The sequence below is a fragment of the Carassius auratus genome, chromosome 14 (assembly GCF_003368295.1).
Source record: "Carassius auratus strain Wakin chromosome 14, ASM336829v1, whole genome shotgun sequence".
Taxonomy (NCBI): Eukaryota; Metazoa; Chordata; class Actinopteri; order Cypriniformes; family Cyprinidae; genus Carassius; species Carassius auratus.
Window position 1 is genome coordinate 9,623,573 of NC_039256.1, and position 17,091 is coordinate 9,640,663.

At 39.0% G+C, this 17,091-nt stretch overlaps 1 protein-coding gene across 5 annotated transcripts in view; it reads right to left on the reverse strand.

Annotated features, from left to right (window-relative positions):
- Nucleotides 1-491: 491 nt before the first annotated feature.
- LOC113113562 (FERM and PDZ domain-containing protein 3-like) overlaps nucleotides 492-17,091 on the reverse strand; it is a 127,724-nt gene continuing 111,124 nt past the window's right edge. For 2 of the 5 annotated variants that reach the window (XM_026279822.1, XM_026279824.1), the window contains 11 exons: nucleotides 16,589-16,693; nucleotides 12,112-12,219; nucleotides 8,721-8,852; nucleotides 7,513-7,632; nucleotides 7,284-7,420; nucleotides 6,819-6,945; nucleotides 6,226-6,315; nucleotides 5,871-6,050; nucleotides 5,632-5,767; nucleotides 4,123-4,965; nucleotides 492-3,786 (listed from right to left, as the gene is read on the reverse strand). In XM_026279822.1, coding sequence (XP_026135607.1) covers nucleotides 1,007-3,786; nucleotides 4,123-4,965; nucleotides 5,632-5,767; nucleotides 5,871-6,050; nucleotides 6,226-6,315; nucleotides 6,819-6,945; nucleotides 7,284-7,420; nucleotides 7,513-7,632; nucleotides 8,721-8,852; nucleotides 12,112-12,219; nucleotides 16,589-16,693 — 4,758 coding nt within the window. In that variant the 3' untranslated portion in view covers nucleotides 492-1,006. Of the gene's footprint in view, nucleotides 3,787-4,122; nucleotides 4,966-5,631; nucleotides 5,768-5,870; nucleotides 6,051-6,225; nucleotides 6,316-6,818; nucleotides 6,946-7,283; nucleotides 7,421-7,512; nucleotides 7,633-8,720; nucleotides 8,853-9,027; nucleotides 9,296-12,111; nucleotides 12,220-15,382; nucleotides 15,519-16,588; nucleotides 16,694-17,091 lie in introns of those variants that run through there. The other 3 variants (XM_026279823.1, XM_026279826.1, XM_026279825.1) reach the window with 3 other exon arrangements.

Sequence of the window (17,091 nt, forward strand, 5' to 3'; positions counted from 1 at the left end):
ATCATGAGTTCAGCCCACTCCTCCAGTACAAAAAAAATGATGCCACTGATTGCCACTACAAGTATGAGGTATGGATCTGGATGAGTTTGTGGGGGTGAGAGCGAGAGAGGATTTTATTATTATTATTATTGTGCATTAGCAATCAGGAGCGCCTTTTTTCATCTTGGTCTCAGCTCAACCAGTGTATCATTTCAATTAATATTCTGCTGAATTTAAATCTGCTACATTGTCTGCCCTGGGCAGGTGTTTCCTTCCACTATCTTGTTAGTGGGCTCTTGTATTCATAAATATTCATTAAAAAAAAGTGTCAATTCAGACGCTTACAGAGATAAAAATCTAGACATTGTGAATGCAATATTGTGAAAAGGGAGTATTTCATGTCACAGCAAACAAAATTTAAAAACAAGCACATTACCAAATAACCAGTTCTCTCTCTACCTAATTTACAAAATCTGTTATCATTAAATTTTTTGTGATATATATATATATATATATATATATATGCCACCCACAGGGCATGTTTTAGATTATGTAGCTATAATTTCTCTACAGTAACTGCAATAATGATAATATAATTTTTCCATAATATGCTTTATAAACCATTGTTAGGACACAAAATAACCCCATCAGCCCTTCCCTAGACAGTCACTTTGTTATTTAAATATAGGAACAACTAAATATACAAAAACTAAGTCCATTTCACAGTACCCTTTCTCTAAGAACATGAGTGAACAGCCCTGTTGGTCATCTGTAATGCACAGGATCAGATGTGTTTTAAATTTTTCCTAATTTCTGTGCACATTGTAAAAGATCCTTTGTGTGTACAAGTTAGCACAACCTTCATAAACCTATAACAGTATATAGTTTTGCAGTTATGGATTTAGCAGTAGGTGAACAGAAAGGCGAGTAAAAATGTAAACCGATGAAGGATCCGAAGAGATTCCTGCCAAAGTGTTGAGCAGCTGTCTTTCCGGCCTGCCCCACAATCTCATGAGTGAAAGAGTCATTACTTGCTGGGCAAGGTTTTGATAGGGCGATTAAGAGAGCCCATGTTGGTTGATGTGTGGAGTTGAGGACTTACACTCTTATTAGGGAGGCTACTAGAGTGTCCCATTGCTTCTTCGGCAGCACGAAGAAGAAGGGTGTAGTTGACAGCTACCTCCTCAACCTTGCGTAAAAGCTGCAGTTTTTGAGTTTCAGATCGCACACCCCTGACCAGCCGAATGAATGTTTGAGTAAGGTTACACAGCACCTGGAAGCTAGCTGTGACAGCACTTAGCATTCGAGAGGGACTTTTCTCAACACTTGCCACTCGTCTACATGATGCCCTGAACTCTTTAAAATGGACTGCAAGTTCTTGCTTGTACTCTGCCAGTTGTGCAGGAGGGATACGAGGTTCACCCTCGATTTGGGGACAGTTGGCACACTGCCTTAAAATTGAGAGCAACTCATTGGCATCAAGTTGTGCATTTAGGAATCCATCAGGGAGCAGGAATATTTTGCCCTGCAAGCACTGTACCCTTGCTAGGCTAGTTTCCAGATTCCCACAGGCCCGCAGATCAATCCTCTGTGTTTGTGGCTCCTCCTCTTCATCCTCCTCCTCCTCCCCGCTGCAATCCTCTGCATTGAGTACCTGAAGTGTTTTGCTGACTACTGGCATTGCCCTTGAGTCTAGGTGCATCCCGGGCAAAACCTGCAGGGGTATGGAATAAGACAGTTCATCTTTTTCACTACTCTCATCAGCAGCTTCACATTTGCGATAACAGAAGCAGAAGGAACAGCATTTTTCTCTGTCCTCAGTATCCTCACTCGGCAATCCAAGAACCTCAGCGGTACCCTCTCGACTTTCCTGAAGCAGCTCCTCTCCCTGAATAAAAAATATCCCCTTCTTCTTTGCATCCCCATCCTTACTATGTACAGGCTCTACTGGAGTTGGAAGTCTAAGTCCAGTGGCCCTGACTCTTTCCATTTCTTTCTCAAGGCTCTTTGCTTTTGTTGTTTTGACCTCAGCATACAGGGGGGTGTTGTCATTATTGTCAATCTCCCCTATGCTATATCTCCTTTGTAACTTTTTGTACTGTGGTGCACCAATGCATTCTGAACGGGTAGCGCATATAGGCAAACATGATGTGGGTGTATCTCTGGGATCCCTTGACTCTAGGCTTGTGGAGCGGATTCGAGTGGTTTTGATCTCCAATGTCTGAGGTTTCCGTAATTCTCCTTGATCATGTGGAGACTTTGGAATAGCTGGGGGGGATTTGGAGACAGTCCTCTCTCGCCCTCTCTGGTCTGCTGCAGAACCAACAGCTGTATCTGGGAGACGCATTCCGCGGCACATTCTCTTACAATCACAGCTGCGTCGCTGTTCTCGTGAAATCCCAGGAACTTTCTGAATGGGACTTGTGCGCAGCTGGCAGGCACATGGGGTAAATGAGGGAACAGGAGAGGATCCCTGTGGTATGAACTCTCCTTGGGATGTTTTAGGTTTTAGAAGCTCCTCCAGGAACTCTAGCTCATACTGCCTGACCTTCTGAAGTTGAGCACGACGCTCATCTGTCTCTCTGCGCAAACGTGCTGGGAAAGTTGCTGAAATTAAGTTCCTAAAACTCAGGAAGGGTGTACTACGCTGGGATTTGACTTTGTTATTTGCCTGTTTCTTATACTCTGCTCCTGGGATAGTTGCACCCTTTTCTGCACAACTTAGGACAGGTGTTGGGTCTACCAGAACAGGCAAACTTTTAACAGGTTTCTGTGGTTCTACAGGGGCTTTACTCTGGGAGTTCTCTGCCTTCGCCTCTGGCATCTCCTTCCGTTCTACTTTAACAGGCATAGCTGGTGAGTACTTGGTAGGGGGCAGGGTGCTAGGCTTAGCCAAACTTGCATCAGGTGTCTTTGCTGCGATCTCTTTGTTGTTAGCTAACTGAAGTCCTTTGGCACGGAGACGCTCATCATCTGTGGGAGATGATGAGTGAAACACCACCAGTTTTTGGGCCTGTGAATCTTTCAGACGCACCTGTGGGCCAGGCTCTGGTCGTACTGGACAGGTGCAGAACAAGTCAGCAGCTGGCAAAAGGCCCTTTGAACTTGAAGGCTTAGTGGTCTCAATTGAGGCATTGTCGGCATCTTGGCACATATTTATTGGACCAATCTTGGCAGATGCAGTTCTATCCACTGGTAAAATAACAGGTAAGGCTATACTGGTAGTTTCTAGGGTGACTGTACCAGATTCTTTTTCCTGGATACCTTCTGAGGTAACGGAGCTTGTTTTTTCTTTATTAGCCTGAGGCAACTGATCTGTGTTGACTTTGGGAGCACTCTCTTGATCAGATGCTTTAAGCTCCTCAGATGTCTGCGGTTCAGACTTTTCCAAGGACTCTTTGACAGGGTCTCTTTCTGTTTTTTCTATATCTTTCTCACCTTTTGTTTCATGGCTCTTCCCCTGCTCCACAGAGTTGTCAGAGGCACTAACTCCTTGATTGGGGCATACTTTGAAGGGCACAGTCTTGCTTAAGATCACAGATTTTGGTGGACATCCGCCACGGATCTGGCTCATTGAAAAAGCCCCCCCACCAATTGCTTGTGTGGTACAGCCAGGGATTGTCAAGGGAAAATCTCGCGGACTGAAAAGTCGCTCTTTGTTGATGTGGTGGGCCAGTAGATAGGCCTGGTTCTGATGCTGCTTCATGGCGGACACCATCTCAGACACATCAGTTAGCTCTGATGAATTTGTCTCATGTCCAGAGTCTAGGGACGATTCTGGGGTAATGGCAGCAAGCACAATCAACCCTGTAAGGGAACAGAAACAAAACATGCTCTTTAAGAAATCTCATAAGGTCACTTCAGGCAAGCAAAATTATAAGAAGAACATGCATGTTCTAATTAAGAAATGAAAGTCAAAAATTTAATTAAAAAGGTGTCAAGATCCTGTTTGTTATTTTGTTGGTAAGGAGTAACACTGCATTGATACTTGTTTTGGGAACTTATAATTTAATATGTTAGACTTCTGTAATTGTAAGATGTACAAACAACTAGTTTTAATGACTGTTTCTTGATTTAATTTTAAAAGTCTTTTTTACTTATAGACATGTAAAGAACCAGCACTTTTAATAGCACATAGTCCACCTGCTGTCTGTTGTGTCTGTTGGTGATGGTGTGGGTAATCCTCTGATGCAGCTAGTGCTTCCAGCGCCTGGAGGGTGGACACTAATGCATCGTCTAACTCCTGAGCATGGTCTTGAACCGTCCTACTGGTCACATTATCAATCAGTGTTACAGGAACATCCTCCCGACCCTCTGCCACAGCAGCAGAGGCTTTGATTCCTTTACGACCCTTTTTAGGGTCATCTTCGTCAGAGCTGTTGTCACGAAACCCAGGAGGCGGTGCTGCTATGGCAGGAGGGGGAGGCTGGAGCTTTCCTCCTCCATCATCTATCTCCTCATCTTCCTCATTTCCAGGTAGCGGTAAGGCAATGAGATCAACAGCACCTCCTTCACGGGAAGCACATGCATTTGTGCACTGCTGCAAAATGAGCCTTCCTGTCTCCCCAGTGTCTGAGATCAAACCTTCAGCTTGGAGTTTTGCCTTGCAGGAGTCACAGAAAAACCTCTGTGAAGGTTCCATTGTTTTCACTCTGTTTCTGAAGCTTGAATTGTCATTGGCGGGACCTTCTTGTTCAGCCACCGACTCTATGCTCTTTAGAGTGGGGTCAGACTTTGTCCGTGAGCGACTCTGTACCTGCGAGATAAGGTTCTCATTAATGTCAAGATCCTGTTCAGCTTGTATCTGAAGCTCTTGCAGCTGTTGTTGCTCTTTTAAATGGATGTGACACAGGCCAAGGTGCTGAGGTTTGGGTGATGGTGATGTCTTCTGTGTTGGCTCTCTAGACGACCCCTCTCTCTCTTCTCGCCGACTCCCACTTGGCACAGTGGCTCCGGAGCGGAATTGGGCATGGGAGCTTCTGGAATCTAAATGACAGAACTGTCTGAGTGGTTGAACAAGCAGAAAACATGATGGATGGGAATGAGTCCAGATGACAAAGGTGAGTCTGCTGAATATAGTTCTCAGAGATGGAAAAGAGCCTTGTGGGATGTGATGGCGTGCTTTGATCTTTCTCTTTGGCAGATCACAGGAGATGCGAGCATCCAATACGTGGTTTAGTAACACGAGGCAACAAACACTTAACTTCCAGAAATATGCTTTTATCTTCATCAGCATTTCAGTAAAGCTTGCATAAACTGATTTAAGATGAGGATGGAGAGCTCAAGAAGATGGAGGGATCAAGCTGGAATTATGAATGATTGCCATGACAAGTCCTTGTAATATATCATCAAAGATCCTTTTGAAAGCAACCTGATCAATTAATGTCATGACTGATTCAATTATTTATTTTTGTTTATAATTACATTTATTTTGTTCTATGTTTTAGATGCCAGCACCAAAATTTTCTCACCATTATTACATCTATTTTATTTTGAAATGTCCCAAATTGCATATGCAACGCACCATATTTTAGTTCAGCTAGTCAGTGAAAGATGAAATGCAAAGCAAATGCACTGCCAGAAAATTACATGCAATGACTTTTGTTGTATTTTAATGAATTTGCAAAAATAACAATACGATTTCTACCATACCTGCCTTGATCATATAAGGCTGACCAGGTATCCTGCAGTAGATTGTCCTTTTAGGGTCCACAAATAGCTTGTAATAGCCAGATATCAAACAGGCAAAGTTTGATGCATCTGGCCACTCCATTAATAAGACCAAGGGCTACAATTATTAGTATGAAAACAGATATTAGTATAGCATGACATTTTAGGATGTTGTATAATGCAATACTGTTTCAGATTTGGTTTCAGAGCTTTTTCCACACCTTTGCATCCAAAATAACAACCTCAACCCGGGCTACTCCATGATGCTCCCTGAAGAGCTGGACCTTGGCCACACGGCTGAACTCTGCTAAGACCGTTGTTAGGTTGTTCTTTAGGTCAATCACATGACTGATACCATGTCTCGGCCCAACCAACAATGTAGTGTCTGATTGCTTCTCGTCCTTTCAGAGAAAAAAACAAAATAATGAGAAATTTAGTAACAGAAGGACAAGCCATTTATTTACTTTTGAGGTTTGTAAGGTAACATGGTAATATTAAGAATGTTTTTGTAAACCATAAAATCAATGCAAATGCGTCTTGATTATAGTTTAAGAAGTGATCTCAGATTTGTGTTACCAAGCCAACTGTGTGAAACAAGAAGCCTCCGAATGGGGGAAGGTCATTTAAGACACGCATGTACTGTAGTTTTCCTTGAAGAGGAGAAACCTGCATAGAAACACGGATAAAGAGAATAAGATTGGGGATTTGTGCAAGTGCACAGATGCTAATATTCTGGCCAGGAGAGGGCAATGTCTCGCTGCTATTAGGTGTGCTATGTGTATCAATGGTTGGTATGAAATTAATAGCACACTGTTTTGCATATCTCTTTCCACCATTACACATATGAACTTTGTTCTCAGGGCATAAAATTAACACACATACAAAAACATGCATTAGACTTAAGAGATAAAAGGTTTCTTTGTTGCATGTTTCTTGATTCACATTTGACCACAAAAGACCTCCATTTAAGATGTACTGTTTACAAAAAGAAAGAACTGGTCATTTTTCCATTAATTTCAATTAACTCCAAACACAACAGAATGCAGTGCAAAATTTAAAATACAGGTAAACGCATACAAAATAAGTATTGAAAATTCTTTCAAATACAAAAAATGGTGCCCTAATCTTTTATGATATTTGCACCAAATATTCTCAGTAAGCACATATACCTTGTTACCAGCTGGTGGAGGATGCTGATAAGTCTTCAACAGCTGTGAGAGAGTCTTGCACACATTCTTCTCCTTGACAGTTGGCAACAGAGTCAAAGGAAGGAAAGGTTCCAACCCCCATTCTTTTCTAAAGATATTGATGCGGGTTTAGTCTTCAAAGAATGCAAGCAGTTACAAGACCTTCCAGTGCTCTTTGATCTGCCACTGGGGTAAAACTATACGCTGCTTATAGTGCTCATCCAAAATCTAATGCATGCTTCTTTGGTTACTCTAAATTGCCTGTTCACATAAACAACTTTGTATTTTTGACACATACATTAACTTCCATTCCAATGAAGTGTACTGAATTTTCAAACATCCTATTTTAGTGTGAACAGAGACCTTAATTCATAGCATAATATTTAAAACAAGGTCTAATATAAATAAATTACATTTCCTCTTTTCAGGCAATCATGAAAGACTTACTCGACGTGCTTGAGAGAAATCTTCTGATTGGGTCTCGCGATCGACACAGTGATGTAGATGTGAAGGGCTGCCAGCTTAAGCGTGACGTCAGACTTCCAGTCCATCCCAAACCGCTCTTTAATGACGTCATTGCGGCTCTGGGAGTATTTAGAACAAATAACAAATCAAGGGGCTATAAATATCAGACCAGTCAACTTTCATATTAGGTGAATATTCGTGACTAATCCACCTGTATGTAGAGGTACTCAAATGCAGCGGGGTCTCTCCTCAATAAGTCAGCTGGGTCTTTTGGGAAGAAGCAAATACGGAAAAGACACTTCATTCCTTGGAAGTAGGTCCTGTGAACTACCTAAAAAATACAGAATAAAATACAACTTTGAAATAAAACAGAAACAAATACTCCAGTACTAAAGTGTCACATTGCATTACTTAAGTTAGAAAGCCATAACAAATCAATGTCAATATCCTGTAACGATCTTATTAAATGTTCTGTTACTGTATATTCATATACAATGGCGTCTAAGAGTCTGAGACCACACTGAATATAGAAAATCTGATTTAAAATCCAGTTTAAACCGCAGAGCATTTTAAGATTATTCAGTATAATTGAAAATGTAATTTCTGCCACTAATCAAATGAACGTAAGTATTGACCGGGCATTAGAACTGCTTTGTTCAGATGGTCAGATGTTCTATTGTAGCACACAATCTTTTTAAATCATGCTGGATAACATTAGACATAAATACTATTAAATTAAAATGCTAATGCTACTACAATATAATGCTTATTTATAATGGTGGCCAAAATTGTTTGAAAACTTGGCATATTTAAGAGGTTTCAATTGTTTTTGTTGAATTGGCCATTACAATACCCATAAAACAAAAAAATGTCGGAACTACCAGCGACGGAAGGAATCCGCTGGAACTCTAAAAATGATGGACTGGCCCCCTCAAAGTCTGGACTTCAGCCAACATCAAGCTAATTTGTGACGAGTTGAGAAATAAACTAGACAGATCTATTGTACATTCAAAGAATGCAGAAGGCATTGGATAACATTAGTGTTGAAGTTCTCAGGAAATATACTGACACTATGCCAAAGAAATGTGCTGCTGTAACTAATATTTAGTATGTCCAATTTTTACATTAAAGTTAAAAGTGGTTAAAAACAGTATGAATCACTTCATCTGATTATTTCTTGTGCTCAGAGCAACCATCTGCATGTTTCATGAACATTATGAAATTAAATCATGTTTTGAAGGCAAAAAAAATAAAACAAAAGTTTTTATTTTTTATTTTATTCATTAGGATTGTTAGTTGCAACGCAATAGAAAGCTGGTGTAAAGTACCTTGTACGCCACATTCAAGGCTGCTTTGAAAGCTTTTGAACATTAGAGTGAAAGGTAATGCATCAGTGGTTTTTGGGTGGCATTTACTCACATGAGACAGTGGCTGGTTTTCCTGGAGCAGATGAAGCCTCTGATTCTGGGCCAGTCCACCGGACTCCAGCATTAAAGCAAAATGCTCGATGTAGCGCAGAGAGAGGCGATCCTGCAGTGACGATATCACATCCTAGAGCGAATGAGAAAAGGAGAACAAGGTCTAGTATTCTGTAGTAACTCTTCTGGTGGTTGGTGTTTTTAGCTCCTAAAGCATGAATTCTGCTGTATAACTATATCTCAGATAATACTGTGCAATGTAAATGAAGTGGAAAGCAGTGTGTAAACTACAGGAGCACAGGCTTGACCTTTCCATCAGTGAAATCAACAATCCCAATCACTGGACTCTGCTCTGAAGACCAACGAGGCTGTTTACTGACTAGTGGCTTTACTTCTGAAGTGGATGCCACATATTTAATGAGGTTTCCATGTAACCAAAGCAAATCCTGTACTCAAACACTGCTGAAGGCAGCACCATTGAGCACTGCTGGTGTGATGCATTATATACTTAGTGTCTGATGACAGTGACTCCAGCTAAGGGAGATTACCACACCGTGTTCTGTCACCAGGATTGAAATAATCTGTTTGGTGATACTGACCAAAGGCTCAAGATATCAGCTCAGGAGGGATTGGGAGAAATGTCAACAATGCTGCAAAACCCCAAATCTAGGAGGGGAAAAAAGCTCACTAGGTTTTTTTAATGGTCTGAAACCATCAAACCTCAACTCATCTACACGTTCAAAAATTCAAACACCTTTGAAAGCTGAATAAAAATGGTATTGCATTTCTTTCAGTTGATCATAGCTCTTGAAATCCATGCTTTATTCTGACATAACGTAAGATCAGTGTACAAAAGAAAGTGATTCTCCTCGTTTATCACTTTTGCTTTCAGAAAGAACAATATAATGTTGGCTAATGACTTTTCCAAACCATGTTAATCTATTCAGTAACGTTTTAGAATGATGCTCTGTAGGTAAAGTACCTATGCAGGAAGTAATACAGGACAAATAGACAGAACTACAATAACTATCAGCTGTTCTATTAACTAATACTGGAACAAGATTACCTAATCAGTAAGTACTGGTCAATTCAGGGCAATTATTTGCTAATCAATAATTATTGAATTGAGAGTAGCATCATTGAGAACTACTAACTATGAGCAATTATAAAGAGCTGGCAGTTAATTAATTACAACAGCAATATGTCTGAGACATGGACCCCCCCCCCCCCCACACACACACCCTGAACATGATCATGCATTTATACTTAGTAGTGTTACCTAGATCTACTAGTGCTCTGGATCCTTTTACAAATCAAAGCTTACAAAACAACCATTTTTAATATACTTAGAATTCTTTAAATGACATCATACCTTTTCAATAGAAAGTGATATGTGGCACGAACAGCACTAAATCACCTCACCTTGAATGCTTCACAGGGGTCCCAGAAGGTTCTATTCTAGACACAATCTTATTTAAACTTTATATTAATGACTTACCCCATGCATGTCCAAATCTCAATATTCAAATGTATGCAGATGATGGAGTATTTGTTATTCATGCAAATGACATTCAAGAAGCTTCCTTCAGTCTCAATGCATTCAGCCTGTGTTCTGCTTGGCTTACTTAGTCATGTTTATTATTTAATAGCAATAAATAATAAAATAATATATATGATGTTTACAAAACTGAAAGCAGAGGAGCTCAAGAAACTAAACTGAACTCTCTCTCTCTACTGTATATGTATAATCAGTAAAATTGTATAAAAATAAATAAATTCAAGCTAATTTTTTAATGCTGCCATGTACCTACACTAAATGAAACCCCCTTTAAATGCATTAATTGAACAGGGCACTAACAATGTCAGTGATGTCCATCACTGGAAAAACTGCTGTCAGGAAAGGGACATATATATTAGAATAACATAGCACTTGGAATTCAGATTCATCGTGGAAAACAAGTGTCTATGATGGCTGTGTTCACACTATTTGGGACTGGCAGCAGCATTTGAATCGAGGTGTTAAAATGTTTTTTAGAAATGTTTTGTTAATTAAGCAGATTCAAGTTTCTGCTTAGCTGAAGTCACAACCAGATTCTTTTGATAGCTTGTTAAATGCAAACCAATGTATCTACATAACTGACATAACTGATTGCTTTGTGATGTCATTCCATGCGTCTACATTTTACCAATTTCAGGAGCCATCTTAGACGGGACCCAGAAGTAAACCAGATCTCTGATCACTTGTACTGTTTTGTTACAATTTTACATTGTAATTGATGTATTTTATTTATTTTTTATTTTTTATTCAGTATTAAATACATTGCCATATTCCTGTGTTATCTGTATAGGGACTAAATATATAAATAGCAATGTTTCTATACTATACTATGGCATGTTCATTTATATGCATTGCCCTATTAAACATAAAACAAAACAAACAAGCACAAATCAATGCATTGTATTCTCCCTGTTGTGTTTTAGTAACAGGAAAGAGTACACTTTATTTTAAGGCCCAATTCTCACTATTAGCTTATAATAAAACTAAACATTAACTTTAGTAAACTTCTAATTTGCTGCTTGTTAATGGTTAGTAAGGTAGTTAAGTTTAGGTAAGGGGTAGGTTTAAGGGATCTAAAATATGTTGGTATGCAGAATAAGGCAATGAATAAGAATTTGTGCTAGTAAAAATCCAATACGTTATTACAGTTTTTCTCAATCCATTTGACACTTTTCTTCAATGCGGTATACTTGTTCTCAAAACAATTAGCACAGCCGTTCAAACACAAAATTATCTCAACCAAACTTTACTGAAGCAAAATGAAGTACTGATTTTTTTTCTAGTAATGCATTTATTAAAAGTAAATATTAACATAAAATCTATAGTGTTCTATACTGATTATAAAACACATTCAACTGTAGGTGCACAAATAGGCTAATGAAAATATGTTTATTGCAATTCTTCAACAGGGAGTTTTGTTTGACATATATTGTGCGTATCTGAATGAAATAAAAATTGTACCAACACCTTCTATCACCCATGAGACTGCCCCTTTAAACATTAATATCCGTTTGTAGTACCTTCTGCAGCAAGTTCAATAATAGTATACTGTGAAAACATAATACATAATATATATAATAGAGTTTGTGCACATTGTCTTGAGAAAATCATTTGCATGATTGGTAATTTGTATGAAATTAATGAAAATGTTCAATCTGTTTGGGAAAATTACAAAGTATTCAGATCATTGTGTTAATTGTTTTGGGAACAGTGACCTGAGTTTGGAGAAATGTGTCAAATCCATTGAAAAAACTGTAATATGCATGCTAGTTAATAGTGAGAATTGGTCCTTAAAATAAAGTGTTACTGGGAAGAGTTTTCCATTCACACTCACCCTAACAGTGGTGCGGCTGTCAAATGTAAAGGATTTGATCTGTCCATTTTCCAGAAACACCTTCAACACATTTGGTATCAGAAGCAGAGAGTCGTCCTTAAGCATGGTCTGAAAGAGACAAAGGCAAGAAAGAGGAGAGAAAGCAGGCGGTGAACCTTGGATGAGAAATTAAGAAAAGAAAAGACTCAATAGGTCAATAGAGAGTCTCAAATAAGGAAATCTAATATCTAAGAGACGAAGAAAGAATGTAGAAACACATGACAAGACTTTAACTGTATGGAAAACCTGAAAAGAAAAACATTAAGTCTGAAACAATGGTTAAAAGGAAGATCTCTGTCTAACTTATGCGCAATAGTTTAAATGAATTGGAATAACTACCAAAACTCTACTTTAAACATACAGATTATAAGATTAAGCAGAAGTCATATAATATTCATTCTATGTCCAATGTGAAACTGTGTCCTATAAATGCTGATCAACTGGACACAAACACTGAATTCAGTTGCAAGATATATTTGTAGCTAAGAAAGGAGTTATTCAAGGAATCTACTTCATTTCCAATAAGAAAAGTTAAAGTGGCATTGTTTGCTATTTTTATTTTTTTTATTTTTTTTATTTCATGTTGAACTGGCTTGTTCATTATCCTGTTTCAAAGCCTATGGTGCCATCACTGAAACCCTGTAGCTGGCCAAAACCAATCCCAAACGATCAATCCTCATTAAACTGTAACAGTCTGCTGTCTTTGAAACAGTGAGTCACCAGATTTATCTGTCACTCATTCTCCCTGAACTGGGCATTACTAGAAGTACATTGTACTATTTTGAGCCTAACCTAATGGCAGATCTTACAAAGTATCCTGGAGAGGGTTTCTAAATCACATCAAGTAGTGGAGTGCCTCAGGGTTCAGGGCTTGGACCCTTCCTCTTTAGAGCATTAGGAAAATCAGACCCTACATGCGTAGTTCTTGCACAGGCTATTATCTTCCCAAGACTGGACTACTGCAATATTCTTTTTGCTGATGATAAAGAACACAGCAGTGGATCTGGTTTTCAACCAAAAGGTCCATGTCACACTTGGTACAACGACTATTTAGACCTTTAAGAGATATGAATAATTGTAAATATAAATCTTTCCGAACCACCAGTGACTATGGCTCTGGATGCTATCTTGACACCTGTTGCCAAAGATTCAGTAAAGGGTTAAAGCAAAGTTTTAATACTGAATTTAAGAAATATCCTATTTAGATGGACAGTTCTCATCCATGATTATGTGATTGTATAATGGAAAGTTACTGATATAAGGTGAATGATATTTGCCAGTTTCTATTTCACTGATGTAACTATCAATTTCTTTAATATTTGTCAAAGTCTTTTTTACCAACTTTTTTGAAGTTGTAAGTAAACAAATATAAGTGCACCTTGAAGTGGGTCAGAGACCCTGAAGGCACTATTGTATCAAGAATGAGAGGTCATTACTTTTAGTCAGAATCATATTGATTTATACCAGGTTCCATATTATCAGCTGTCCATTGATCTTCCACTGAGTGTCATCAATACAATTATTTAATGTAATCAAATGTTGACACTTAATGGGGTCTGATACACCCATGAAAGCATTGTACATTTGGCAAGAGTTTTAACCAAAGTCCCTTTAGGCTTGCTTCTGGAGACATGTGCAAAGCACTATTACATGTTATACACATATACAGAATGGAAACAAATAAGCAAGCAGTGTTGGGTGTAACGCGTTACAAAGTAACGCGTTACTGTAATAATATTACTTTTTTCAGTAACTAGTAGTGTAAGGCATTACTCGTCTGAAAATGGTAATATTATTACAGTTTTCCCAAGCTAGTTACTTGCGTTACATTTGCCAGTAGCACCTTCATCACACACAAGGCACACAACACAGAGAACAGAAGGGAAGGGAAGGAGGGCGTGAATGGAACAGTGATTGGTCTGGGTTTGGCACGAGGTATCATTTACCATCACTGATTGGTCGACAGCCGGCAGCAGAGCGGCACGCTCAGACAGATGGGGAAAAATGGAAGCGTCAACAACGGCAAGCTCTTTTTCAGAGGAAGGTTCCCAGCAACAGAAAGCTAGTTTCGACGGGTGGAGATTCAGTAATTATTTTGTAGGAGTGCTCCGATCACGATCGGCCGCTCGTTAATGCGCATCTCAGTAAAGCCGGTTCTCTAAAGCGGTTTATTCCATCAGGTGCGTGAACCATATGTTCATACAACCGTGCCAATAAACGCTGAAAATGAACGTGGATTTGCGCATCTTCTCAGTTAATAACGGCTCTGTGTAGTAACAGCTGCTCTATGTGAAATCACGCACCTGATGGAATTAACCGCTGATTAGAGAACAGGTGTACTGACGAGCAGTAATATAAGTGAGTTGTGTAAACAGTGATTTATGTGACTTCAATTATTTCTTATTAAACTGAAATCGAAAAGTAAAAAGTATTTTTTGGAAAAACCACATCCTGGTGTTAGTCTTCATATGCTGCTGAATAGTGTTAACACGGATATAGAAAAATAAGGAGTGCAAGAGATTGATTCCTAATGTCAGTTTATTTTTAATTAATACTACAGTAGTTCGGTTCCCTTTACATCTTTAACTACCCGTTAATTTATCAATTGAATGGGTGACCTATCCTCATTAATAGAGCAAACATTTGCCCCCCCTGAGAGAATTGGCAGGAGCCGCCACTGATAAAGACCCTAAAGAACACTCCTCCTTTGTATGTTCTCCCTCCATCTGATGCATCTCAGGCAATCATAGAGTAATTAAGAAAAAAAGATCTAACTAGTAATATAACTAGTAATATAACTAGTTACTTTCTCCAGGGAGTAATAAAGTAAAGTAAGGCATTACTATTTTTGAGAGTAATATGTAATATGTAATATATTACTTTTTTGAGTAACTAGCCCCAACACTGTAAGCAAGCATCAGTTTGGCGAGTCGGTTGGGATCATGTTATGACAGGCGGTGATGTGAGCAGGTTGGCTAGCTCTATCTCATACACTGAGCACAATCCCAATCAGTTGCACGTAACCTACGGCGTGAGATGATGTGATATGAATAATAAGTCCCACGTTGGTATTTGTCTTTAAGCCTAACCCATTTAATAAAAAGGTAGCAGCTTATGTACTCTGTGCTGACAGGCGAGTTTTAATGAAGAAAGCCCCACTGACCCCTGCTGATCACACAAGATGGATTGACATGATTAGAGGAGGCTCAGGTGAGGGTGGTTTGATCTTTACCGATTTTGTCCCTCTAGGCCTGATCAGCAAGTTTCTTCTTCCAGGAGAGCTGCACACCCCTCCCATCGGTCCGCTTTATTAAATTGGTGCGACCAGCACCCAAGGGTGTAGTGTTGACTCTTCCTTGCTCACAAGGCAGATATCAAACTGTATGGGACATAATCCATGGACATTGACATTAACATGGGTGCCATCGACCCATGTTCACCAAGAGGAGATGGTGGCTGTACAGCTAATGAAAAGCTACGAATGAATGAATGTCTAGTAACAACATTTAAGGTCATGGGGAGCCTGCTGCCCTTCTTCTAGATGCAATCCTGCCTTATTAAATTACCACTAAGTAGGCTGAAACGGTTCAAAGGAAGCTGGCGCTAAGTTCCTCCATGCAACTTTGTAACTTAAACACCTTGATTAGAACCAAAGGGAATTATTTAACGTCTTTTTCATTAGTCATGAACTGCTTCAGAAAGTCATAGTTGTAATACTGCTGCACTTGTTCAAATCATTCTATAGTAGATCCAAATAAATCTCAGCAACCAACCAAACAAACAAACTAGGACTCATATTCTATTCAGAAAAAGAACATCCGTCAGTGTCTGCCTGACTGACTTCAATGCAGTACGCCTATAAAACAAAGAAACTCTAGATCCCTTTAATTCCAACCAAACCAAGCGTAGTCAATTCCAAGGCCTGTGTTTTCATGTATGCACTTTAATAAAGTCTGAGTTCATGGATGGTGGAGGAAGATGAAACAACAGCAGAAGTGCACATCTTTTTGGATGAATACTTTCAGATTCTCGAAATGGTGGACTACATCTAGAAAATACCATCGGAGAGGGATTTATGCTTTGCCCCTCTGGGTAAAAAACCTGCAGTTTCATGAATGAAATGAGCAGGAGATGCGGAGTGAATCGCACTTCAATATTGAAACTGAAATGACAGCCATGTAACACTCTGAAAAGGAAACAGTAACGACTGACTGATTTTTTAATACTAACAAATATTAGCATTAACAGACTACGAACGGTCATGTCACAAAATAACTCGAGTCTAATCGACAAACTCAAATCTTACAATCCATACAAGTCTTTCAGGAAGCGTTGGTGTCAGTCAGTGTTGTGCGGGTCTCATTACAGCACATAAAGACAGCTGTGTTAGCACACATATGACTGGGGTGTGATGTGAGCAAGAGACAGCAGCACATACTGAGTCTGGGTCGCTGATGGACACTTGCTCAGAAAAGCGCACTTTGGGGGGATTGGTTCGCAGACGAGCTTTCTTGGCTGCACTTATGAAGGCAGACTTAGGTGACTAAGGAAACAAAAAGAAAGACAGAGAGAGTAGGAGGAAAGAAAGAGAAATAGACAGGAAAACAGAGGTTAAGATTAGATTCATGCAGAGTGATAAAAAACCTTTAAAATCATTTATCTGGTCTTAAATATCTATAAGTAAAAGCATTTTTTTTCCATATTCATTCATTTTTATTTGAAGACAAGACAAATATGTGGATTAAAATAATAATTTTTAGCAGTATACACTGTAAAAAAATGACTGTGAGTTTAACAATAAAAAAACTGTGAAAATGCTACAGTACAAAACTGTTTACTGGTTAACGGTAATATCCTGTAAACTTTACAGGGAAAAACTGTAAACTTACGTTCCCAGTATTCTCTGCGTTGAATTTCAAATTTTGTTTTTTCTTTGAAATA